The sequence below is a fragment of the Danio rerio genome, chromosome 20, assembly GCF_052040795.2.
Source record: "Danio rerio strain M-AB ecotype USA chromosome 20, GRCz13ab, whole genome shotgun sequence".
Classification (NCBI taxonomy): Eukaryota; Metazoa; Chordata; class Actinopteri; order Cypriniformes; family Danionidae; genus Danio; species Danio rerio.
The window spans coordinates 6,077,501-6,103,238 of NC_141040.1; the positions used below are offsets into that span (position 1 = coordinate 6,077,501).

At 39.1% G+C, this 25,738-nt stretch overlaps 1 protein-coding gene across 64 annotated transcripts in view; it reads left to right on the forward strand.

Annotated features, from left to right (window-relative positions):
- The window catches only part of nrxn3b (neurexin 3b), a 409,500-nt gene extending 384,837 nt beyond the window's left edge, over window positions 1-24,663 (forward strand). For 24 of the 64 annotated variants that reach the window (NM_001441745.1, NM_001441755.1, NM_001080047.2 and 21 more), the window contains 1 exon segment: window positions 18,874-24,646. In NM_001441745.1, the coding sequence (NP_001428674.1) occupies window positions 18,874-19,832 (959 nt within the window). In that variant the 3' untranslated portion in view covers window positions 19,833-24,646. 64 annotated transcript variants of the gene reach the window in all.
- The last annotated feature ends 1,075 nt before the right edge of the window (window positions 24,664-25,738 follow it).

The window sequence follows — 25,738 nt, forward strand, 5'->3', positions numbered from 1 at the left end:
TCTGTGTTTATACTAATTTTGTCCTCTCGGCAACAAACAGAGAGCCTTACTTTACGACAAAAGTACAAAATTAGTATCAAACTCCATGTAGTTCATTCTGATGCTTCAAAATGTATCAATCCTGTACACAATGAGTTTCTTGCAACGTGTATGTGTATGTGTGTGTGTGTGCGTGTTTGACAGACGATACATTTTGAGATGTTTATCAATCGAATAAAAATAATGCTTTCAGCATAGAGATTTCTGATGTGTAGCAAACTAACCGCAACAGAAACAGCTCCTCTTTCCTGTTTGTTCCTTTGTTTCCTCACATTGAAGGCTTGCCTAATGTCTAAACATCTAATAGAGAACAGATATCTTGGAATTTCTGTGCTCAACTTCCTCCACACATAGCTTCTGTTTTCTCAACAAACGTTTTTGCATAGTATGATGACTTTGTATGATAAAGCACATACGTGTTTCTGAGAACCTGGGATTCACTGTAATTGTCAAACTCCTACCGTCAGACATCGCAGTAAACGAAACCCTACTGTTGATAATAGTGCCATTATGGATGCAAGATTTGTTGAGTTTATGAACGCTCCGTGATCTGCCTGCTGCCAAAGTGCAACCAAAGGGCATTTAATTGCTTCAGAAGGCTATAGGAAAACCAATTAAGGCCCTTGAATTGACCTCAAACTACACCCTGTGTTACAAAGCATATGTCCTGCATTGACCTCCCACTCCCAAATATACCAATTAAAACCACGTTTGATGGCTTCATGTTTTGTTTGTTTGTATTCTCACTGTTCAGTTGTTAAAATGACTTCGAGCAAAAAACTGTTTTGTTGTCATCTCCTTTAAAGTGTGTCATATCCGTTTACCTGGCAGGCTAGTATCCATATGGTCTGTCGTTACCTTTGACTTCACAGATGGCCCCTGTTGTTTTTTCGTTTGTTAATTTTACAGCGTATTGTTGCTCAAACTTACACGGTCACTCTGCTCATTATACAGGGGGGGGTGTCTTTATATGGATACACCTTGATTAAATGGAAATGGTTGGTGATTTAACGTCCTGTTTGTGGCACATTAGTAGATGTGAGGAGGCAAACTTTTCAAGATGGGTGATGACCATGGTGGCCATTTTGAAGTCTTGGATCCAACTTTTGTTTCTTCGATAGGAAGAGGGTCATTTGACACATCAAACTTATTGGGCATTTTACAGGAAAAACAATGGTGTGCTTGGTTTTAACGTAACTTTTTTCTTTCATTAGTTATTTACAACTTTCTGACCACTTATAAAATGTATTTAATGTGCTGCACATTGTGTTGGATTGTCAATGCAACTCTCTTCTCCCACTCTTCACACACTGATAGCAACACCGCAGGAGAAATGCCAGCACAGGCTTCCAGTATTCATAGTTTCACACCATAGACAACTGCCTTCAGATGACCCCAAAGATAAAAGTCTAAGGCAGGGGTCACCAATCTCGGTCCTGGAGGGCCAATGTCCCTGCAGGGTTTAGCTCCAACTTGCCTCAACTCACCTGCCTGGGTGTTTCAAGTATACCTAGTAAGACCTTTATTAGCTTGTTCAGGTGTGTTTGATTAGGGTTGGAGCTAAAATCTGCTGGACATCGGCCCTCCAGGAACAAGTTTGGTGACTGTTGGTCACTGGTCTAAGGGGATCAGATCGGGAGACGTTCAACTGGCCCACGATGACCAATCCACTTTTCAGGAAACTGTTCATCTAGGAATGCACGGACCTGACATCCATAATGTGGTGGTGCAATGAGATGTCCAAAATAATGGCTGAAGTGCAAGAGTAGCCTACTGTTCAGTTTCAGTTAGAGGAGTCATCAGAGGAAAATCTGCTATTGTTCTGGGAGGAACAAGATCACAAATTTCCACAACTGCAGCACCTTGCAAGGAAAATCTTGGTAATTCCTACAAGCGGTGCGAGCGAATGCTCAATCAGTGCAGGTGCTCGCGTTTTGGAGGCAAGGCGGAATCGCCTGAATCCAGGCACAGTAGCTATTCTGTTTTTGCACAGTGTGAAGAAAAAGGCCAAGTAAACACAATATAGCTGCCGTTTAGGCTGAAGTGGCACTCTTTTTGTTATCTTGTTCCTGTATCTGTAAAAGCTAAAACGTCCTATTTTTACTTCTGTATTTGAAAATGAAGATGTTGTCCAAAGACAAACTTTTATTTGTGTGAACAAATGTTTATTTAAAAAACGTTTAGGATTAATGTATTATTTGACTATAAGAGATGCGCAGATTAAAGCTCACTGAATCTGCTGTTAATATCCACGGTGCGTCCATAGAGGCGACCCAGACGGCCAACTATCATGCGTAAAACAAAGAATCAAATTATTAAAGTGATGATCGGGGGGCGAATACATATATCGGATAAAACTATATGTGCAGACGGGTGGCGGGTGGGTGATTAGTATGTAGCTGCGGATTCGAGTGTCATTTCAGCTGATCCACGCATCTCTACTGTGCTTGCATTTCTCCTGCGGTGTTGCTATCAGCGTGTGTAGAGTGGGATTGCATTGATAACCTAACACGGGTGTCAAACTCAATTCCTGGAGGGCCGAAGCCCTGCACAGTATAGTTCCAACCCTGTTCCAACACACTTACCTGTAGGTTTCAAACAAGCCTGAAGGACTCAATTAGTTTGATCAGGTGTGTTTAATTAGGGTTGGAACTAAACTGTGCAGAGCTCCTTTTGGAACTGAGTTTGACACCTGTGACCTAACACAATGGGCAGCACATTGAACACATTTTAGAAGTGGTCAGAAACTTTTAAATAACTCATGAAGGAATCAAGTTACGTTAAAACCAAGCACACCATTGTTTTTCTTGTGGAATTCCCAATGAGTTTGATGTGTCAAATGACCCTCTTCCTATTGAAAAAACAAAAGTTGGATTCAAGATGGCCGACTTCAAAATGATCACCACCCACCTTGAAAAGTTTGCCCCCTCACATATACTAATGTGCCACAAACAGGACGTTAATATCCTCAACATTCCCGTTTAATTAAGGCGTATCCATATAAATGGCCCACTCTGTACACATATTTACTGAACAAATTTTTAAATCTGGTGGCAGGCAGCTTTGCATAAATTCTCCTCAACTGCATTAAATCTAAAACTAGCCCAGAGAGGGACACTTTCAAAGTTAACTTTCATCTCATATGACATTTGACACAAGTACCACAAACCACCATATTCATACGGTTTCATGTTGACACAGAAATTCACATCATTTGTTGACCTTCATTTTCAGATTTCAAAGACAGTTTGCATGATGTTCTATGTTCTGTTTCTGTTTTGAATCTTTTATTTGGGTAAACATCTTCCTACTGTGTCCACTTTTTGACATTTCATTCATGTGATTCAGGTTTATTATTTCCGAAAATTCGATTTTTCTTTTACATTACGGCTTTTTCTTTGATGTCCTCATTCTTCCATTTCCAGGATTATAGATGATCCTCTTGTTTCGTCTCATCTTGTGCCGCATGGAATTTTGGTGGTGGGAAAAAAAAATTATTATTTTCCATTTTTTTGTTCTTTTTGTGCCTTTTAGGCTAAAAAACTAAACGTCACCACATTCTATAAACCAGGAAATAAAAGGCAACAAAGTCATTTCTTGCCATCATCTTTTTTGATTTGTTATTTTTGCCCCATTCTGTCTCAAGAAAGTTGTGTGTGAAAGAATGACCCCTTCCCCAACCCTCCCATCCCTGATCTTACCTTTGTTTCTGTGCCTTTCTGCCTAAACAGAACTGTTTGTGCAGATGGCATGAAAATACTTTTATTGCCACAAAGTATATCTGTTTTTCTATTCTATTTGTTGCTACTGATCAGTCGCATTTGTGGCATGTATTGATTGCAAACTAACTAGTTCTCAGTGGGAGATCGCCATCATGACTATTGCATGGATGTTAATGGCTCCATCCTGTGTGCTTCTCTACCCATGAGTTTGCTGAGGGGCTGACTGTGTGCTGTCATGCATATCATCTGTTTATGTGCTGATGTCTTTGTCACTGACTGTTCTATCTCTCTGATGTCATGCGGATGTATTTGCTTGTATTTTTGCACTGTGTTCTGTGAAACTCCTTAACACATTTGAAATGATGGGAATTCCACCAGAAGGCGAATTAAAAATATTAAGGTGATTACAGTGTTCTGTATAAGCCATGACATGAAAAAAAGAGTAAATGATCAGTTTATAAAATGAAGGATAAACATCATGGCGTCTCGTAGCAGATAGAAACTCTGGCTCGCTGAAAAAAAAAAAATCTTGCTTTTATAAAACACTTGCTTAATTTAACGACAATAATTGTCTCGCACCCTTTATTATGTTGGTTATTGTACGTATTGTGGCTGTTTGAAAGTGAAAGTAATATTTTACTTGAAGGGGGTGTTCATAAAACTGTCATCAAACCTTTATAATCATGACATGACACAACATGAAAATGTATGTGCCATTTGATTAGTTATGCCTTAGTTATATATTTAAATGCAAAGATAAATAATACATCGTGATTAGTCTTTGTTGTGACAGCTTGACATTGTATACAACATAACTTGTCTTAAACCATGCAGTCATAAACATGATTAATGTCATTAAATATTAATGACACTGGTATAAAACTACACGATTGTCAAATTGCTGTGACAAAAAGTGATCAGAAAAATAGTCATAACACAATTATAATGGACAATCATGTTTATGATAGATTTATGACAGGTGTCATGACGTCTTGGTAATGTCAAGTTGTCATAACAAAAACACTGACAGGTTTTGTTTTCTTGGTGATGTATTCAGAAACTTAATAACAGTTTTCAAAAGCACGCATAAAATCGCATTCATATTCATCTTCCTGCATCATGTCATGCTTATAAAGGTCTGATGAGCACCCTCTTTGAGGAAAGTGTTACCACACCACCCATTGTAACTCATGTTTCACTGGGTTTTTAGAGTTTGGGTACAAAATCTAAGTAGGAGGCACACTTTTCCAGTGAGTCTAGATCGATAAAAACAGTCACAGCAGACAGAGTGAAATTTAATTAAGGTCTAATCAAATCTTGAACATATTTAAAGGTGCTGCATGTAAGTTTTTGGCCCTTCTAAAGCATAAAAATATCTAATACTAACTAAAATACCTAAGTGAACATACTTGTTTATCTGAAAAATGTACGTCAGATATTCTGCTTTGAAAATGAGCGCTACTCGCCAGCACGTTTAGCCAATTAGCCAACAATATTTCAGCACCCCGGATTACCTTGGTGGAAAACAGCGTATTTCATTCATTCAGTCAGGAAGGCTTTCAAAGTATGCGTCTGTGGCTGAAAAGCGACCTCCAGTGGACAGTAGCAGACTCCAAAAAGACACACAGATTCAGAGTTCCACATGAGGTGGTTAATAATTAGCAAATAATCTAAATATTACAAACGTAAACATTCGGTGAGCAATAATATTAATAATAATTCCTTACATTTATATAGCACTTTTCTGGGCACTCAAAACTCAAAGCACTTTACACAACTCTGCTCCTTCCACTATGTGAGCAAAACAGCGGCCGTTGAGTGCATGAATTGTCCAGCATTCCACACTTTATTTTAACGGTTGAATAAGTGCATCATCCGGGTATTTAAAGTGCACTTAATATTTTTAGAACTTTCAGTGTGAATGCGCTACTTACACTATTTATACTACAAAATGGCGTAGAATAGTGGGACGCACCTTGTGCTTCTATAGGAGACTATAGGAGTCTACACGGCTAAGAGCTACAGTTGAAGTCAGAATTATTAGCCCCCCCCCCGAATTATTAGACCGCTTGTTTATTTTTTTTATTCTTCAATTTCTATTTAACGGAAAGAAGATTCTTTCAACACATTTCTAAACATAATTGTTTTAATAACTCATTTCTAATCACTGATTTATTTTATCTTTGCAATGATGACAGTAATTAAAATTTGACTAGGGGCGACGCAGTGGGTAGCACGTTCGCCTCACAGCAAGAAGGTTGCTGGTTCAATCCTCGGCTCAGTTGGCGTTTCTGTGTGGAGTTTGCATGTTCTCCCTCCGTTCGCGTGGGTTTCCTCCGGGTTCTCCGGTTTCCCCCACAGTCCAAAGACATGCGGTACAGGTGAATTGGGTAGGCTAAATTGTCCGCAGTGTATGAGTGTGTATGTGAATGTGTGTGTGGATGTTTCCCAGAGATGGGTTGCGGCTGGAAAGGCATCCGCTACGTAAAAACTTGCTGGATAAGTTGGCGGTTCATTCCGCTGTGGCGACCCTGGATTAATAAAGGGACTAAGCCGACAAGAAAATGAATGAATGAATGAATATTTGACTAGATATTTTTCAAGACACTTCTATACAGCTTAAAGTGACATTTAAAGGTTTAACTAGGTTAATTAGGTTAACTAGGCAGATTTGGTTAATTAGGCAAGTTATTGTATAATAATTTGTTCTGTTGATAGTCGATAAAAAATATTGCTTACAGGGGCTAATAATTTTGTTCCTAAAATGGTTTAAAAAATTTTAAACTGCTTTTATTCTAGCCAAAATAAAACAAATAAGACTTAATCTAGAAGAATAAAGGGGAGGCTAGGCGGTTTTTTTTTTGTTTGTTTTGTTTTGTTTTTTTGTAGTATTTGCAAAGTAAAGCCGATTCACCTCACTATCAACGAAAGAAAAAAGGCACAAAGAGCCGACGCTCAATAGGAAGATGGCAGGTCTGGAGAAGGCTCGGGTGGCACTGGCAGAACACGTCCACCGGGGGCCTTATGGGGACATTCTCGATGTCTACAACCACGCACAAGCAAAAGTACTGCCTACCAGTCACAATGGAGCGGGTCGACCTCCCCCACACGCTCCCGTTTTCTCTGACCTGTCATCAAGGTTTCAGCAAGGGCGAAACTTCGTGGACTTTGGTTACGAGAGCTTCTTCAGAAGTCTTCAGAGGAGACCTTAGAGGAGAACAAAGAGAGCACCGTTCTCTTCTGAAGGGCCCCTCACCTCAGCAGGACTGACTGCCAGGGGGTGACTTTGATAGTAAGAGCGGCCAGAGTTCTGCAACCTGGCCAATGGGAAGTTATGATGCCCCTGGGTCAGCCCCCTCGCCCGGTCTGTCCGGACCAATCTAGGCAGAGTGGTTCCTCCCCGATTTAGACCTCAGACACACAGCCAACCTCTGCACTCGCCTGCCCGTTCCTAGGTCAGTACATACCTGGATGGGAGTCCACATGGGAAAGCTAGGTTGCTGCTGAAAGTGGTGTTAGTAAGACCAACAGGGGGCTGTCAACCAGCAGTCTGTGTGAGTCCTAACGCCCCAGTATATTGATGGGGACTCATCTTTCGGATGAGATGTTAAAAATCCCAAGATGTCCTTTAAAAAAAAAGAGTTGGGGTTTAACCCCACCATCTTGACCAAATTTGCCTTGCCTGTGTCCATCATGGCCTCCTAACCATCTCCATTGGTCTCCTCTCCACCAATCTGCTGGTGTGTGGTGTGCGGTCTGGCACAATATGGCTGGATGAGGAGATCTCAATCCCCCCCGCCCTAATGTGTAAAGCACTTTGAGTGTCTAGAAAAATATATGTAAGGAATTATTATGATCATTATTGTTTGTCTGTTCTAAAAATGAGTTGACAGTTTCAGTTGTTATGAAATAAGGTTTTTCTTTTTTCAACTGACAATTTATTCATGAACACAATTGAGTTGAGGAAAAATTCGCCTTTGCTTTTGTATGTAAACATTTAAATAATTTACAGTTTTTCTCAATCGCTTTGGTGCGTTTCTCACAACACCAGTGCATTTCTGCAAAACAGTTAATGCATTTCTCAAAACACTTAGTACAAACTGCCAAATCTATTTGATAACCTGCAAAAGCGCATCAATTACTCAAAATGGATAGCTCATTCCTCAAAAGCAAGTATTGATGTCAATCAAAGTGCCAGTGTCATCAAGATGAAAAGTCCGGACACCATTGTTTATGAACAAGAGAGTCAAACGGCTTTGTCATGTTTTCATTATGACACTTTACTCTGTAATTTTTTCAATGCTAAAAAGTCAGATGTTGGTGATATATCCTGAAAATTCTCAAGACAGCACTTTATACTATTTGCAGTCATTTGAAAACTACAGTAAAGTTGGACATCACTGTATTTAGTGAGGTATCTGAGTACAAGACACTGAATATGTATGTTTCACATTTTTACTCTGTATTTGCTCTTTACAATCCTAATTTATTCACAGCGTTGTGCAAAAGAATAAACACCCATATTTGCAACAATCATAAACTCCCTTTGGGTTGAACTGTGCACAACTGTAAACAATATTGCAGTACGTATTGGACCTGAACCTGCAACATACACAGGTCTGTAAATCATTCATCAAATTATTCAATTTTAAAGACATTTTCAGGAAAATAAAGATTTTTAAAAAATTTTTATAAAGTTTTCTTGAATGATTTTGACATCAAGTTCAACATTTTTGTATGTAATGACTCAAGTAATGAAATGAGGACTGTTAGTTTTATATGGAATGACTATTCAGCATTCACAAGTTTAGTTCATTTTGACTGACATGACATAAACAGCAGAGAGTTGTATGAAAACAATTGATGCATGTCCTAAAGCATTTGCAATTTGTTGAAAGGAATGAGAAACTGCTACTAGGATGTGCACAAATGACTAATTGTTTTGAGAAATGCATGAACTGTTGTGCAAATGTAAACAGTGGAGTGAGAAATGCACCAAAGCGACAGAGAAAAACTGTAACATTATACATTATATGATGAAATGATCGTAAAGGTCAGTTTTGGTATCTTAAACTTTGTGTGAAGATGCTCCACCACTTCATCAGGTATGCAGCCTTCTCATTGGACACATTTGACAATTCTCATACTGATGAGGTAGCAGAGGCTGGAGTGAGGAGAATCGCACAATGCCCGGTTGACACAAAGGGATTTGACTTCAGCTTGCATTCTGGACCACAGAAGCCAGCTCACACAGACTTTTCCTTTAGGGGATGAGGCAGGTTTAGCCACACACATCTGTGGCATTCATCACTGTTTGGCTAGACTCAGCGAAAGCAAGGTGGTCACAGAGTTTAGGCATGGATATCTGCACCAAGGATGCTTGGATTTGGATGGGGGAAGAAGAGACAGAGTGGTACTGAGAATGTCAGCAATTATAGTTAATTTCACGTCCGCTCAGCTCTAAAAGTTATGTAAAATATCACCCTGACTTTTCACTTTTCAATTCCTTAACTATTATGATGTTTACCCTAATCCTACAGTGAATTAATGTTGTTAGTTTATATGGCTTATTACATGTACAGTTACACTGTAACATTGACAGATTATTATAAAAAACATACTGGTAAAAGAAGGTAATTTCTGTTATGTCCTAAACAGATGTTTTCTGTCTATTAAAGATGCCATTTTGTGGAATTCCCGGTCTTAACTGTCATTAATGTTGGGCAAATGGCTGTTGGTTTGCAGTGATTTCTGCAACATATTTGTGTTCTAAATTGGTTTGCTCAAATGGATATATATATAAGAATTGACAAAATCTGTTTATTTGTATTGGAAATAAGTCAAACAGAGGTAGATCAACTAAATCTTAAGTATCCCATAGCCTTTAGCCCATGGGTTTCTCGATATCCTGTAACCCTCTTATTAGCCTCAGCTTGCAGTGCAGTGATTTTACTTTCCCTAAATGCAACTTGTTAAAAAGCATGAACTCACCTTGCAGTGTAAATTTAAAAAATGAAAATCTTTTTCTGCTTTTAAAGAGATTTACAAAATTAAACTAATAATATTATTATTAGTTGTGACATTATGGTATAATGTCCATAATGTGTGTATTGGCTATTCTATTTTTCCTCTATTGTTATCATTTTATACTCTGTTTATTGTTATGCGAATGTAAACATCTTTTTTATATAAATTTGAGAATCAAAACCAAAATGCGATTTTCAACATGAAAATTTGAGGAAGAAATTATAATAAGTTATTAAATAAGCAATAAAAAATGAAATAGGGCTGTCATGTTGAGCAGCCTAACCCTTCGAATGTTATCACTTGAATGAATGGGTGTTATCAGTGGTTATTAGCTGATAGATATGGGCTATTGGTAAGCTCAGAAGGCTGTTATCATCCATCCACATGGTTAATCTATAGATTACATACGGCTGTGGCCGGAAGTTAACGAAAAGTATTTAAATTATTTATTAAATTTCCCGTTAATTGTGCTTTATTAACGTCTACCCCAACCCTAAACCCAACTGTCACTGTAATGTCAAAACAGATATAGATCTAGAGTCTTCTTTATTAGTATAGCTGATTAACCACAAGAATTGTGTATAATGTTTATTAAATTTCGCATTAAATGTATTTAACGTCTACCCCTAACCCAATCCTAAACTCAACCGTCACAGTAATGTCAAAACAGATCTGGATCTAGAGTCTTTGCTATTAGTCACAGTAATGTCGGAACAAATCTAGAGTCTCCTCTATTAGTATAGCCAGTTAACCACAATAATTTTGTATATCGTTTATTAAATTTTCTATTAATTGTATTTATTAACGTCTGCCCCTACGCCAATCCTAAACTCAACCATCACAGTAATGTCAAACAGATCTGGATCTAGAGTCTTTGCTATTAGTATAGCTGATTAACCACAAGAATAATCTATATTGTTTATTAAATTTCCCATTAATTGTATTTGTTAACGTCTACCCCTACGCCAATCCTAAACTCAACCGTCACAGTAATGTCAAAACAGATCTGGATCTATAGTCTTTGCTATTAGTATAGCTGATTAACCACAAGAATAATCTATATTGTTTATTAAATTTCCCATTAATTGTATTTATTAACGTCTACCCCTACGCCAATCCTAAACTCAACCGTCACAGTAATGTCAAAACAGATCTGGATCTAGAGTCTTCGCTATTAGTATAGCTGATTAACCACAAGAATAATCTATATTGTTTATTAAATTTCCCATTAATTGTATTTATTAACGTCTACCTCTACCCTAAACTCAACCATTACAGTATTGTCAAACCAGATCTGGGTCTGGAATCTTCTTTATTAGTATAACTGATTAACCATGTGGATGGATGATAACCGCCTTTTGAGCCTACTAGTAAGCACAGAAAGCCCCTATTGGCTCATATCTATCACCGAAAATGCCCATTCAATCACGTGATAACATTCAAATCTGGTGATATGAGCATAAAGTGATCCAAATATGTCTCAGCATATCTTTAAATAATATAATATAATATAATATAATATAATATAATATAATATAATATAATATAATATAATAAATATGATAATTATATATATATATATATATATATATATATATATATATATATATATATATATATATAATATTTTATATAATTATCATATTATATATATATATATATATATATATATATATATATATATATATATATATATATAATAAGATGGATAAGTTTAAATACCAACATAATGGATTTGTTTTATGATTTCTAAATTGATTCATGAAGAGATTTTTCTTGTCTTGATTAACAAAATCAGCAATATAAATTACTCTACACATTCAAAGTTAATATAATACACAATTCCCATTTAAATCTGACTTGAAAATTGTTGAAATTAAAAGACTATCAAAACTGCATGGCTCAGAAGTTGCAGCCTAGGGTCTGTAAGAGTGTCAGTCTTGAGAGTGCTATATGATCTGGTAGATGGGGATGTATATGCTCACTTTTGTATATCCCCATCCCTTCCTTACAGCCCAAAGCTCTTTTGCCACCCGAACGCTTCGTACCGCCCTTACATGGACATGGCAACTGATGTACACGTTCACTTCCATCTATTTCATTTCCTACCTAGTCTGTTCATAGGCCTCTCCCTCCTCTCTCTCTTTCTCTATCTCTCACTCTCTCCTCCTCTTTCTCCCCCCACCCCAATGATACACTATGTAAAGTCATTTAAGAATTCCTATTTAAAAAAAAAGAAAATATGAAGCTGTAAATACTTTATTGCAAAGTTATCTTTAAAAAAAGGAAAAGAAAAATGCACAGTTCCTTTTGTAGAGAAAAGGATTTATTATCAAATGAGCAGAATGGTGAAGTTATTTTTCATGTCATGGTGTGAATGTATGTGTCGTTGCCTCCCTGTTTCATTCTGTCTTAGAGAAAAATAACTATATATTAGACCTGAGGATAAATTAATTGCCTAACTACATCTTAAGAGATTAACCATACTTATCCCCAAGCATTCTTTCACCACTTTCTTTTGTAAATTTTTTTTTTCCTCCTGCCAAAAACATGCGGGCAATTTGTTGATGTAAGTCACAGAACCGATGGTATGCTTTTACCTTTTGATGATTTATTTCATAGAATTATTATTATTTTTATCTGACTTTTGTTTCCTTTCTCTCTTTTCTTTGTACTTACTACTGTTTTTGACTCACTGTGCATTTGGTTTGAGAATGTTTCTAATGCTTTGCTCTAACCATTAACCAGCTGCATTGCTTTTCTCCCCCCTTCCCCCTCTCCTCAGTTTATTTATTTATATATTTGTGTATTTGATTTATTTATTTAGACTTGTGTTGAGACCTGTGTCGCCTTGTTGTGACCTATGTTTGTTATCAGCAAAGCCACCTTGGCGTAAGTTGAAGCAGAATCAATCAACATCTGGATGTATGCATTGAAACGTTAATTGGGGGTTTGGGGGGGGGGGTGTTAATATGCAATTAAAAATACAAAACTAAATTCGAAAAGTACTAAATTGTGTGTATCCTGTTAAAACTGTTCATTTAAAAGCTGGGTCTTTAAGGCTGATTTATACTTCTGCGTCAATCGCTTGCGTATGTTCCGGTGTAGCCTTCGCGTGGACGCATAGCCCTCACCGTGGCTGACGCGCATCTCTCAAAAAAAATTACACGTCACAAGCTTTGTGATTTGCCAGCATGGTACCGGTGACGAGCGTGGGTGGTGCTGAGAGTGGCGAGCCCGATGGAGCGAGTGTTTACAAGTGTCGAATTCGGTGAAGGAGCTCCAGATTGAAACTTTTGTTTTCCATTTACCTTTATTATTAAAGTTGTTGGCAGTTCCAACAACTGTTCCAACTGTTGGTTCCCACCCAACAGCCATGAAGAAACTCAACATAGAGGAACATAAAAACCAACTGCCAGCTAGCGTTTCGGAAGTGTTATTGCAGAGCAGCACAAATAATAACACAAATAATATTAATTTCTTACAAATACATAGAGCTTTCCCGAGCAATCAAAGCGCTTTACACAAGGGGGGTTGGGTGGGGGGGATCTCCTCATCCACCATCAGTGTGCAGCATCCACCTGGATGACATGACGGCAGCCATTTTGAGCCAGACCGCACATCACACGCCAGCTGATTGGTGGAGAGGAGACAGAGTGATGAAGCCAATTTTGAGATGGTGGTGGTGGGGGGGGGGGTTAAGGAGGCCATGATGGACAGAGGCAAGTGGGCAAATTTGACCAGGATGCCGGGGTTAAACCCCTACTCTTTTTTGAAGGACATTCTGGGATTTTTAACGACTACAGAGAGTCAGGACCTCGGTTTAACGTCTCATCCGAAAGACAGCACTCACTGAGCAGTACAGTCCCCGTCACTATACTAGGGCATTAGGACCCACACAGACCGCAGGTTGGGCGCCCCCTGCTGGCCTCACACCACTTCTGGCAGCAACCTAGCTTTCCCATGTGGTCTCCCATCCAGGTACTGACCAGACGCAGCCCTGCTCACTTTGAAGGCTGATTTATACTTCTGCGTCAAACACCGGCGTAGGCTACGGTGCTGACGCATAGCCCTTCGCCGTGGCCGTCGCCGTCACTGACGTGCACCTCTCAAAAATTGTAACTACACGTCGCAACAACGCGTAGCGTAAGCTCTGTGATTGGTCGGCTTGCTAGCGCCGACGAGTCTGGGCGGGACCGAGAGCCGCGCGAATGGCGCGAGCGATTGTTTACAAGTGTGGAGTCCCGTGTAGGAGCTCCAGATGGAAAGTTTTGTTCTGTGTTCCCTCGTGTTCCAACAACTTTAACCTCATGGTTAAAGTTGTTGCACGTCCGCCGGTTCCTGCCTCAAAATGAGCGAGTTTGAGTCACTTGTACATCCAGGAAGTGTTCAGAATAGCAAAACAAAAGCGAAGAAACTCGACACAGAGGAACATTTACACCTCACTGCCCACTAGCGTTTCGGAAGTGTTAATGCAGACCAACAGAGACAGCGCGCAAAAGTATAAATGCACAGCTGCGTGCGTTGCCTGCGCCGTGAGTTGCGCCGGTCACTTGACGCAGAAGTATAAACCAGGCTTAAGTGGGTAACCATGTGAGAGTTGCAGAGAGCTAGCTGCCGGCCTATACTTCAAGCGCATGCGTATGGTCCGGCGAAGCCTACGTGTGGTCACATAGCCCTCGCCGTGGCTGACTCAAAAAATGTAACTACCAGTAGCAACGACTCGTACCGCAAGCTTTGTGATTGGTCAGCTTGGTAATGGTGACAAGTGTGGGTGGTGCTGAGAGTCCGATACATTAAGTTAGCGTTTAGAAAAAAACAAAACATCTGCAAAGAAACTCGATACAGAGGAACATAACAACCCAGCAAGTGTGTCGGAAGTGTTATTGCAGAGCAACACAAACAGCATGCAGAAGTATAAATGCAGATCTACGTGCAACGCATGCACTGTGTAAAGCAGAAGTATAAAGCAGAAGTATAAACCAGCCTAAACAGCACGCAGAACTAAAAATGCATGACGCGCAAGGCAGGCGCCATGGGTTAGGCCGATCACTCGATGCAGAAGTATAAATGAGCCTTTATTCAGTAAACAATTTATAATACATAATACAAAATAGGTAGAATGTGACGTTTTACATCTGAAATGCCATTTAATTTATTTCATGTCATATAATGTGCATGTTATGCTCTCGATAATTAAAGTGTTATCCTAAAATTGAGTAATGTGGGCCATATAACCTATGGCATAACAGTGTTATATAAAAGACAAAGCATTCAGGTGTTGCTGAACTGTCATGCGACTTGTGCCATTGTGGCAATTTCATAAGAACTGTCAAAAGGCATTTGGCTTTCATCTGAAGTGTGACAGACTTAAAAGAGAAAAGTAATGAAGTGGTTTTCATTATGGAGCCTCTCCGAAAATGTGATAATCTCGATAATATAATTGTATCTTTGGGAGTTTTCCATTTCTTTTGCTTTTCCTTGGTCTTACGTTTGTTGATCCAACAGAATGCTTAACATAAAATTGCATATGAATTCATAACATGAGCTGTTGGCTGAAAAAGATTGACTTGGGTTTAGACCAGGGGTGCCCAAACTTGGTCCTGGTTTGCAGGTGTTCTGCTAAGTTTAGTTCCAACCCCAATTAGACACGCCTGAACAAGCTCTGACTAAGGGTGCTTTCACACCTGCCTTTTTTAGTTTGGTTGAATCACACTACGAAAACGAATTCGTTTTCCCTCTTGATGCGGTTCGTTTGGGCAGGTGTGAATGCAGCAATCGTACTCGAGTGCGCACCAAAAGCGGACCAAAAAAGCGTACCGAGACCTGCTTGAAGAGGTGGTCTCGGTACACTTTCAAATGAACCCTGGAGCGGTTAATTTGTGGTGAGAATATGATCCGAACTAAAACAGACCCCACCGCAAAAAAATACTTCGCCTTTTGGACTAATCCAGCTGCCGTAGGCCGATGTGCTGTGCATTATGGGATGTGGAGGACAATATTTGTTGACAGCACTTTACCAACAGCGACAGAGAGAGAGAGGGGAAAACATTACCTGATGGATTATTGGTAAAATTTGATGACCATGTCACAGTTTAGCTAAATTAATTCACACCTCCTCCTGAAGTGACGTGCGATGCATTAAAACATTACTTTCCAGCCGCGGCCGCGCTTCATTCTCGAAATGTATAGTTTGTCTTAAGCAGGGATACAATCAGCCAGTGCAGTCATCCCTTCATAGTAAAAATCGATATTTTGAGTCTAACGGTTTGTTTACTTGTTCATTGCCATTTCCCGCACGTGAATTCTGACCAATCGATAAGCAGTTTGGGAACTATGTTTAACAACATCTGGCCAATGAGAGATGTGGATTTTCTCAGATAAGTGCATTTTGGTTCTTTTCAACTAGTTCGGACCAAAGCCAGCAGTGTGGTGTGAAAACGACACAGACAGCATGTATCATTTATACGGACCAAATGAAGCTAACTACAGATGTGAAAGCACCCTAAAGCTGCGGGCACACTGTACCTTTCACCCCATAAGCCGCCTTTCCACTGCACACGACATTTGGACAAAACTGTTGGAGTACGCCTCCTTGTGGCAGTCAACCAAAATTTTCAGTGTTGTCCTACACCATGGGAGAGAAGCTTAGTTCTTGTGGTGTCTGAAATAAAAAAGAGCCTTTGTTCACCATGCGTTCACCATGATTAAATGGATGAATGAATGAAACTCATAGACCACTAAAAGGGAGGTAGGGAATGTGGAGACAACATAAAAAAAAATATTACTACTATATTTAAAAACAAAAAAAAATTATTCATATATATCTTTTTCTTATTAATAAAATAAAACAAAATGCTATTTTTCATCTCGCGTGCACGGACCTGCCTGGACAACTCTAAAATACATCACATCCGGTCGGCCGGTCGCATAGGTCTAGTCACTGGAGTCAAATATTTCAACGGATACGCAGCTCAATTCAGATCCGAGTTTTCTGCATATGGAGATAATCGGAACTCCACACAGTTCCAAGACTACTCTCCACTGGAAATGAATGACTTCCGGTCTGTCGCTTGTCGTTTGTTGTGTGCATTGGAAAGGATGCTATAGACTTCAATTTATGCGCATGCGACAAGTTTCGCAGTTCACTGCATTCCAAAGTTCAAGCTTGGTGAACTCTGACTTGCGAAATCGCATCACTTGACTAAGTGAGACCAATCGAGGATCAAAACATAACCTCTCTGGACAGAAATTACAAATATGGACCAATTACTTGCTTTTTAAATGTCTAATAATCTTGTTTAATCCCGCCCCTTTTCGCTTGCCGTATTACAGAATTTCGCATGCTCAAACTCGAGTGTGACCGCAGCTTTAGTATACTAGAAACTTTAACAGTGCGTTCACACCGAAAGCGGTGAGAGCGTCCAAGGTCACTCTGGCCGCCCTGGCGACAACGCTGTCTGCCTTCAGCTCCGGTGGCGAGAGCATCAAAATTCGTTATATTGATCTCGTATTTAAAGGGGCCATTGTAACATATCAGTTACATTCCTGCATAAAACATGCTTTCTAGCGTGAAAATTTTGCACACTTATCAAATTCATTTAACAATGGAAGATCAAGCTGCATGTGGTGTGGCTTTGCTTCACTTAATTATACAATAAGGGTCCATATGTCTGAAATACCCTGAACCAGCGATACTGTTTTGTACTGTCGCATGAGATTCCGGCTTTTTTAAAGATAAACATATAAATAACATTAATGCACATCAGTAACTCGCCAGTAACTTATTTAATACATGTTCCTGTAAGAAAACATTGTAAATAATTAAAAATACGGTTACCGCGATAATCGAACCCTTGGGAACAACTGTGGTCAGAACCAAAGTTGACAGGTCTGTTCTCTGAACTCCTCTCAAGCAGTGGACTTCTTCATTCTGCTTGCTTGCCACCGAACTGCGTCAAAGCTGGTTACCATAAAGTTGACTTGATTTCAACTCTCCTCGACGCCCACACCGGCGAAGACGTGCCGCGCTGCTCCTCGCTGCCAGCTATCATTGAAAATGAATGACTTCCAGCTACTTTGACGCTCTCGCCGCTTTCGGTGTGAACCTACAGTAAAGCCTGGTTTATACTTCTGCGTCAAGTGACCGGCGTAACCCACTTCGCATGCAACGGGCGTAGCTTTGCATTTTTTACTTCTGCGCGCTGTTTCTGTTGGTCGGCATTAACACGTCCGAAACGCTAGTAGGCAGTGAGGTGCTAATTTGTCTCTGTGTCGAGTTTCTTTGCTGGTGTTTTGTTCTTTCTGAATGCTTCCTGAATGTACAAGTGGCTCAAACTCACTCATTTTGAGGCAATAACCAGCGGACATGTTACAACTTTAACTATGAGGTAAACACAAAACAAAACTTTCCATCCAGAGCTCCTTCACGGGACTCCACACTTGTAAACAATCGCTTCATCGGGCTCATGCGGCTCTCAATCCGGCCCTGACTCGTCAGCGCTACCAAGCCGACCAATCACAGAGCTTGCGATACGCGTTGTTGCTGCGTGTAGTTACATTTTTTGAAAGATGCACGTCAGCGCCGACGGCCACAACGTAGGGCTATGCGTCAAGGCGTAGGCTATGCCATAGCATACTCGTGCGCTTGACACAGAAGTATAAATCAGCCTTAAGGCAGGTGTGTTGACGGAAGTTGGAGCTAAACTATTCAGGACACTTGCCCTCCAGGACCAAGTTTAGGCACCCCTGATTAAGACCTTTACATCTCTACTCTATACGTAATACAATTATAGAAAACAGTACATATTTCCAAGATTCACTTATTTTGTTTATTAAGCTGAAGAGGCCCATTAGTAATCAGTAAAGTTGTTGAGGTCATTGTGTAAGACGAAAGACCCTGCATGTCCCTTCAAGCCTTTTGATAAATGTACATTGCGTTTTCACATTTCTGTTATTTCTTGGTTTGTTTTGCTCATTGTTACAGAAGAGTGTTTTACTTTTTCTTGCTTTATTTGATTTGGTCATGTACACTTACAGAAAACCAGACTGCATACTAATTTCTTTTCTTCTCGCTTCTTTTCAGGAGGGGAGTTAGTCATCCCCGTTCTAGTCGAGGATCCTATAGACATCCCTCCTATTTCCACTCGGGTCCCTTTCATCCCCCTTCCCCCGACCCTTCACCCTGTCCTCACCATTATTGAAACCACCAAAGAGTCCCTGTCAATTGCCACCGAGGCGGGGGTACCTTGCTTTTCGGACCAAGGCAGAGATGATTGTGATGATGATGATGGTGATGATGATGATGGTGATGGCTTGGTGATTTCGGGGTTTGGCTCTGGGGAGGTCTTCGACTCTAGCCTCCCCCCTACTGACGATGAAGATTTTTACACCACCTTCTCCCTGGTAACAGATAAGATCTTGACTACATCGACTTATGAAGGTGGCTACAAAGCTCTTGCGCCCAAGTGGGAAGAAAAGGACTTTAAACCAAAAAAGCCTTCTGAGGTGGGCAGGATTACGGCCATCCCGCCACTGCCTGACCTCAGGAGCTCGGCAGCATCACCTGTCAGACCTGAGCCTGCTCCCAAAATCCCAGCAGGGAAAATGAATAACCGCGAGGTCAAACCCCAACCGGATATAGTTCTGCTGCCGCTCCCCACGTCTTTCGATATGGATGGCACCAAACCGAAGGGGCCATACATCACACAGCCCATGTTGCGGACCATCCCCAGTGCCCTACCCACTGTGCCAGGTATCAGGAGAGTGCCCCCTGGTGCCTCGGAGGTAATACGAGAGTCCAGCAGCACTACGGGCATGGTGGTGGGTATCGTTTCTGCTGCTGCTCTTTGCATTCTCATCCTTCTCTATGCCATGTACAAATACAGAAACAGGGACGAGGGTTCCTATCAGGTAGATGAAACCCGGAACTACATCAGTAATTCGGCACAGAATAACGGCACAGTAGTGAAAGACAAACAGCCCAGCACTAAAGGTGCCAGTAACAAGAGACCCAAAGACAAGGACAAGGAATACTATGTATAAAAGAACATTCCAATGACAAAACACAGAGACAGAGCAACATCTGAGAAATCATGAACAGGGGAAATTGATTTTACACAGAAAGTACTTTAAGAACTCACACAGAGTCAAAACGATTCACAAGTTTTGTGATTTGAAGCACACTTAAGCGCATGGTGAGCATAGGGAGAAAGCAAATCAGGACCTTGATACCTTGTGTCTGATTGTGGGACGGTGCCAGTGTAAAATATGTCATTGTTACATTGTTATCCCTCAAGTGACTTTCTGAGGTACAAAATCCTTGGTGTAAAAAAAACGAAAAGAAAAAAAAAAAGAAAGCAAAAAATACCCTTGTCCATTGTAACCCTGTACAAATCAACTACGGTCATGGATAATGGTCATGATTTCGGGCATGCATGTGATGTGTGTGATATAGCACTGATGTCTTCGCAAGGAGGAAAGCTAGAGAATGTTGTTTTGGGAATGGAAAGTGGGAATATTTGCCATAAACAGTACTTTTCTAACCCACACAGGTGAAGAAATGTTTGTCTTTTTTTATTGTGCTGTTGGAATATGTTTCAGGGTTTACTCTGCAAAAGATTCATTTTATTTACATACTTTTTTTTCCCTTTTGTTTCCATGTAATTTTTCCCATCTATTTCTTTCCTGATTGTCTATCAAGGAACTTCATTTGTATTCTGACAGATTTATGCACAGATTCATCTGCTAAGCATACATTTCATATGGAAAACAAGGCATCCTACATTACATTTAGAACTCACCCTTTGGTTTTCGGTGCATTAAGTACCATTCAGTACGCACGCACACAGACACGTGGAGCAACTGTTAACATAATCTGAATGAAGCAGTCTGATATCTGCAGAAGCTCTGCAGAAAGGACAAAGTCAGTGTGAATGAGTATCTATTTTATGTTGTCACAGTCAACTGTGTCAAACAATAAATGTTTACATATTTTATTACATCATAAATATGGTACTTTGTAGTTCATTTATTGTATACAAGTTATTTTTGAAAATGTCATACTCCTCCTGTACAATCTGAACGGCTAGCATTATAGCTCAAACAGAGAAACGTCTGAGCCGACGTTGATAAAGATAAAAATCCTAAAATAAGATTGGAAATAGGATGTATGCCATACCTGTCAACATTGGGATGTGGAAATAAGGGATATGCTTATAATAATAAGGGAAATCAAGCTATCAAATCTTATTACCCGTTTCTTCACTGTATAATTACACATTCTGATTAAAGAGCAACGAATGAATTAATTTATTTCGATTTTTATTTGATTACATTATATAACAGAGGTGTCACTTTAAAAATGCACACATCTAACGTTATAATGAAAGCATTCGATTGCTTTCCGAACTTTTTATGCTTATTTTGGACGAAATTAGTTGAAAAAAAAAAAAAACACTAAGATCAACATCTTTAAATGTTACTATTATTAATTATGTGTATATGTCTGTTTAAACACACACCCAAAACCCAGACTCCGCTTCAAATCGTTTGTACAGATTCCGTTTGGGAAACAGCGCCCGTTTATAACTATGGAGCACGTCAGCTGACAGTCACGCACCGCTATATGACTGTTTTGAGGATTGCATATGAAGGGGAGACGGCACCTGTAATGAAAAGGAAGGGAATCCCGCCGTTTTTATATTTATTTCAAAGTGTTTTCATGCCTAAACAAAGCAAAAGCACAGAACAGGCTCACGTTTAAGAGCAAAGGACGGCCCCTGGTGGCTCGGCGGTATGGGTTGCGTATAGGGAGGTCGACTCTTTAATGTTTACAGCCACTTTTCAGAGAAACCCTGAAAAACTGGAGAAATACGGGAAAATTCCTTTACGGGATGATAGCGGGATATAACTGTAAAATACGGGAGAATCCCGGGAAAAACGGGAGGGTTGACAGGTATGGTATATGCATAGCTAGTGTTTTTCAGCCAATGATGAACTTCCGGTGAAAGCTTTTTAAAGTCATAAGGTTCTTTTCCAGCATCGATGTTGTAATGTAATTATAATACATTCAGTTAAATAGATTTAAGCATTTATTTCGATGTTTAAGCATAAAACAAGATGAAAGATCGCTAGCGCTGTCAGGATCAGCAGGCGAGCGCAGAAACTCCATTGAAAATACTGGGGTCATATTTTAAAGATGTGGCAGGGGGAACTGGAATTTAATGCAGTGCTTCTTGCTGGGTCTGAGACCGTCTCATTATCATATATCTACCTTGGCCGGGAAGTGCAAAACAACATTACAAATTGTGAAACACTTTTACAAAGCTCGAGTCAAATTTACATTTTGAAAAATATTTTTACCTATCATCAGACACAATTACTTAGGAAAAACAATTTTACCAAGGAAGAAACAAATTTACATTTTAGAAAAAAATTAACAAGATGCAAAACACTTTTACAAGTCCCGAAACAAATTTACAATTACAGATTCCCTACGGAAGGGAAATATATCACACACTGGAAGTGACCAGGAATGTACCACTCCCCGGGAGAGACGCGGGGAAAAGTTTTGTTGTTGGTGAGCGCGGTAAATTCGTGCTGTGGAGTACATGGCGTAAACAAAGTTTATGGTGACCGAATATGGACTGTGGTCGAGGGTTGTTTTGCCCGTTTTGTGGCAAACACATGAGCAGCTTAACACTTTACGTGTGGTCGGTGTTTGGAGATTATTAAGGACGTGAAGCAGACAAGCTGCATCCAAGTGTTCAATATTTTAACGAAGGCCACTCGTATGCTGTAATCATGGACATGATGTCAAGTCTACACGGTGTAAACATCTGCTTGAGGACTCTTAAGAGTAAACTGAATGAAGCCGGTGTTACGGTTTAACTGGTGTACGTGTTAACTGAGGCCCCTTTTCAGATGTAAACTATTCTAGCACAATCTCACAGCAATTCGTAACTTTGTGATTTAGTGGCTAATTTATATGAATTCGTACAATTTAGTACGATTTGCTCATCATCCAATGACAGTTGAGGTTAGGGATGAGGTTAGGTGTCACTCCTCCTTTTTAAAATCTTACATTTTCGTACGACTAAACTCGACGAATACGAATTCGTACGAATTAGCCACTAAACTGACAAAACGTAAAATACTTAAGTTTCCTTGTGAGATCAGGCTGACTATTTACGTTTGCAGATTGGCAGATTCGTCACTTTTTCCATAAAACCAAAATTAATGTAAAGAAATAATTATAATTGACATGTCATCAACTGGTTTCAAACCCAACTCAAGGGGTTCTGCACTAGTATAAATCGACCTAACTAACTGAGCTCAGGTCTACAGGTTGGGTCGCTTTTGATATCTTTATCAGTCAACATGTGCCGTGCTATGATTGTTTCCATGTACTTGTGTTTACATGTTTCTCCCAGCCTGATCTCACGAGGAAACATACATATTTTACGTTTTGACACTTTAGTGGCTAATTTGTACGAATTCGTACAAGTTTAGTCATACGAAAAGGTACAATTTTAAAAAGGAGGCTTGGCACCCAACCCCACCCCTAACCCCAACCGTCATTGGGTGTTGAGCAAATCGTACTAAATTGTACAAATTGGATCGGACGAATTCATACGAATTAGCCACTGAATCAAAAAGTTACGAATTGCCCTGAGATTGTGTTGGTTTGTACATACTCTCACGCTGATATTTTCTCAGAATAGCTCTAATATGTTTTATCGCAGTTGTTCAAGCCATGATTTTTATAGTTGTAGACTCGTAGAAACCTGTGTCGACAGTCACACATGAGCTGATATTTTCCGGTATGTGGTACATTCCCTTTCCGTAAGGAATCTGTAATTGTAAATTTGTTTCGCGACTTGTAAAAGTGTTTTGCGTCTTGTAAATTTTTTTTCTAAAATGTACATTTGTTTCGTCCTTGGTAAAATCGTTTTTTGTGTATTTGTGTCTGATGATAGGTAAAAATGTTTTTCAAAATGTAAATTTGAGCTTTGTAAAAGTGTTTTACACTTTGTAATGTTGTTTTTCACTTCCCGGCCACTATATGATATCGACTATGTGAAAATTGCTGACTTTTAAAGAAATCAGACCTTAAACGTGGCAATTTTAAAATGCAAAAACTGTTCACCGGAAGCGCTGAGGCTGGCTAGCTGAGATTAAAAGTCTGTGCACACACCCCATTTAAAGGAAGATTTGATTTAGGTAGAAACATATACAATGTCATAATGTATAAATAAGACAACGGCAATCTGATCAAACTTCCGGTGGCCACTCAATAAGCCATGTCAAATTACAAATAAAAGCTTTTGCTTTGCTGCTTCCACTGATATACTGAATTTATGCTGAATTTTGCAACGCATACAGTGTTTCGAGAGTATTGTGTGCTATTTTCTCAGTGGTGTTGAGTCAGATATGAAAGATGGCATCAGTAACCCTCTACAATTTAAAGCCAAGTCTCCATGCTACTACTCATTTTAAAGTATTTTAACAATATTACAAAAGTTGATGACAAAGGTAAATGATTGATTGGATTCATAATGCTGCCACATTTCTGAAGTTAGCCATTTCTTTTTATTATAATTTAATATTGTTTTCCCTTTGTCTCATTCAGTGTATGATTTTCACCATGTTTCGCTGCAGTCAAGGTTTGTTGCTTATGACCATTGATGCTGGCAGTAGATGAATACCCTCATCTTTTTTATCATGTATATTTATTGTATTTACACTCATATTTGTCATTTAGATTTTGTGTTTTCAATTTTTTATTTATTTATTTTATTTATCAGTTTTAACTCTGATTCTGTGTCCGGCAATAAAATGTTCACCACTGTTTTCAATGCTAGTGTGCAATTTTCAGGTTTGTTTTCTTATTCGTTTGTTCTGTTTTAGGTTTTATATTCCATTAATGACATACAACTGGACAATGACATTGCAATTGACCTAATTAAAATAAATATTCTGTTCATTGAGAGAACAGTAACATGTAGTAATTTGTCTGTATTAATAGACTAAGAATTTTGACCAGATAAATAGCACACCATGGTTTCTGCTACATTCAATCTGCCATGGCGGGGCGGCACGCCAAAGTTTATCCCGCCATGGCTACATTACAGCTTCTCATTCACAACATTCAGTCATTGCTGTTTTTTAATAGCAGAAAATAATTGCATCAAAACGCATTAAAAGTTAAGTGAATTATAAAAGCGCAACTGTAACCGCCCATAATGATGCTCTAAAAGGAGTGGTAGCAACTTTTTTAAAGAAGAACCCCATATTTTCAAATTATATTGTTTTACACACACACAAAAAAAAAAATAAATAAAATTATAATTATAAAATAATATTAATTAAAATATATGTAAATGACACATATAGGCGTGTCTCCTTTAGAAATATTGAGAACATTACATATTCTATTCTAAAAAAAATAATAATAATAATAATAAAAACACATATTTTAATATATATAAATCATATAAATAATGAGAATGAAATTTTACATTTATTATTTATTAGGAAATGAAAAATAGTGATGAAATAATAATATTTCAATAGCAAATGCATTAGCGCTCATTTGTGCGCCCATAGGCGTTCTGGTCTGAAAAGGAAATGAAATGAATTATTTATAGGCTAATTGATGTCTGTGCGTAAAGGTTTCCCAATCCAAGAGCGAATGTGAAAGTAGTTCCATTATCTCTCATTCTCACGCAGTAGATGCTCTGTTTAACTGTTTTCTGTTAAAAAAAAAACTGTTAACTGTTTGCTTGTGAAATGCTCAATTTTTCCACTTAGACTTACTTTGTGTCCTGTAAATAGCGAATGCGCTCTTGGCGCGACGCAGCTGGCTCTTAAAGGGAATGGGAGATGAGAGTCCAATTGGTTTATTCTCAAAACACACCTATAACTCATTAAGAAAATAAACTCAACCC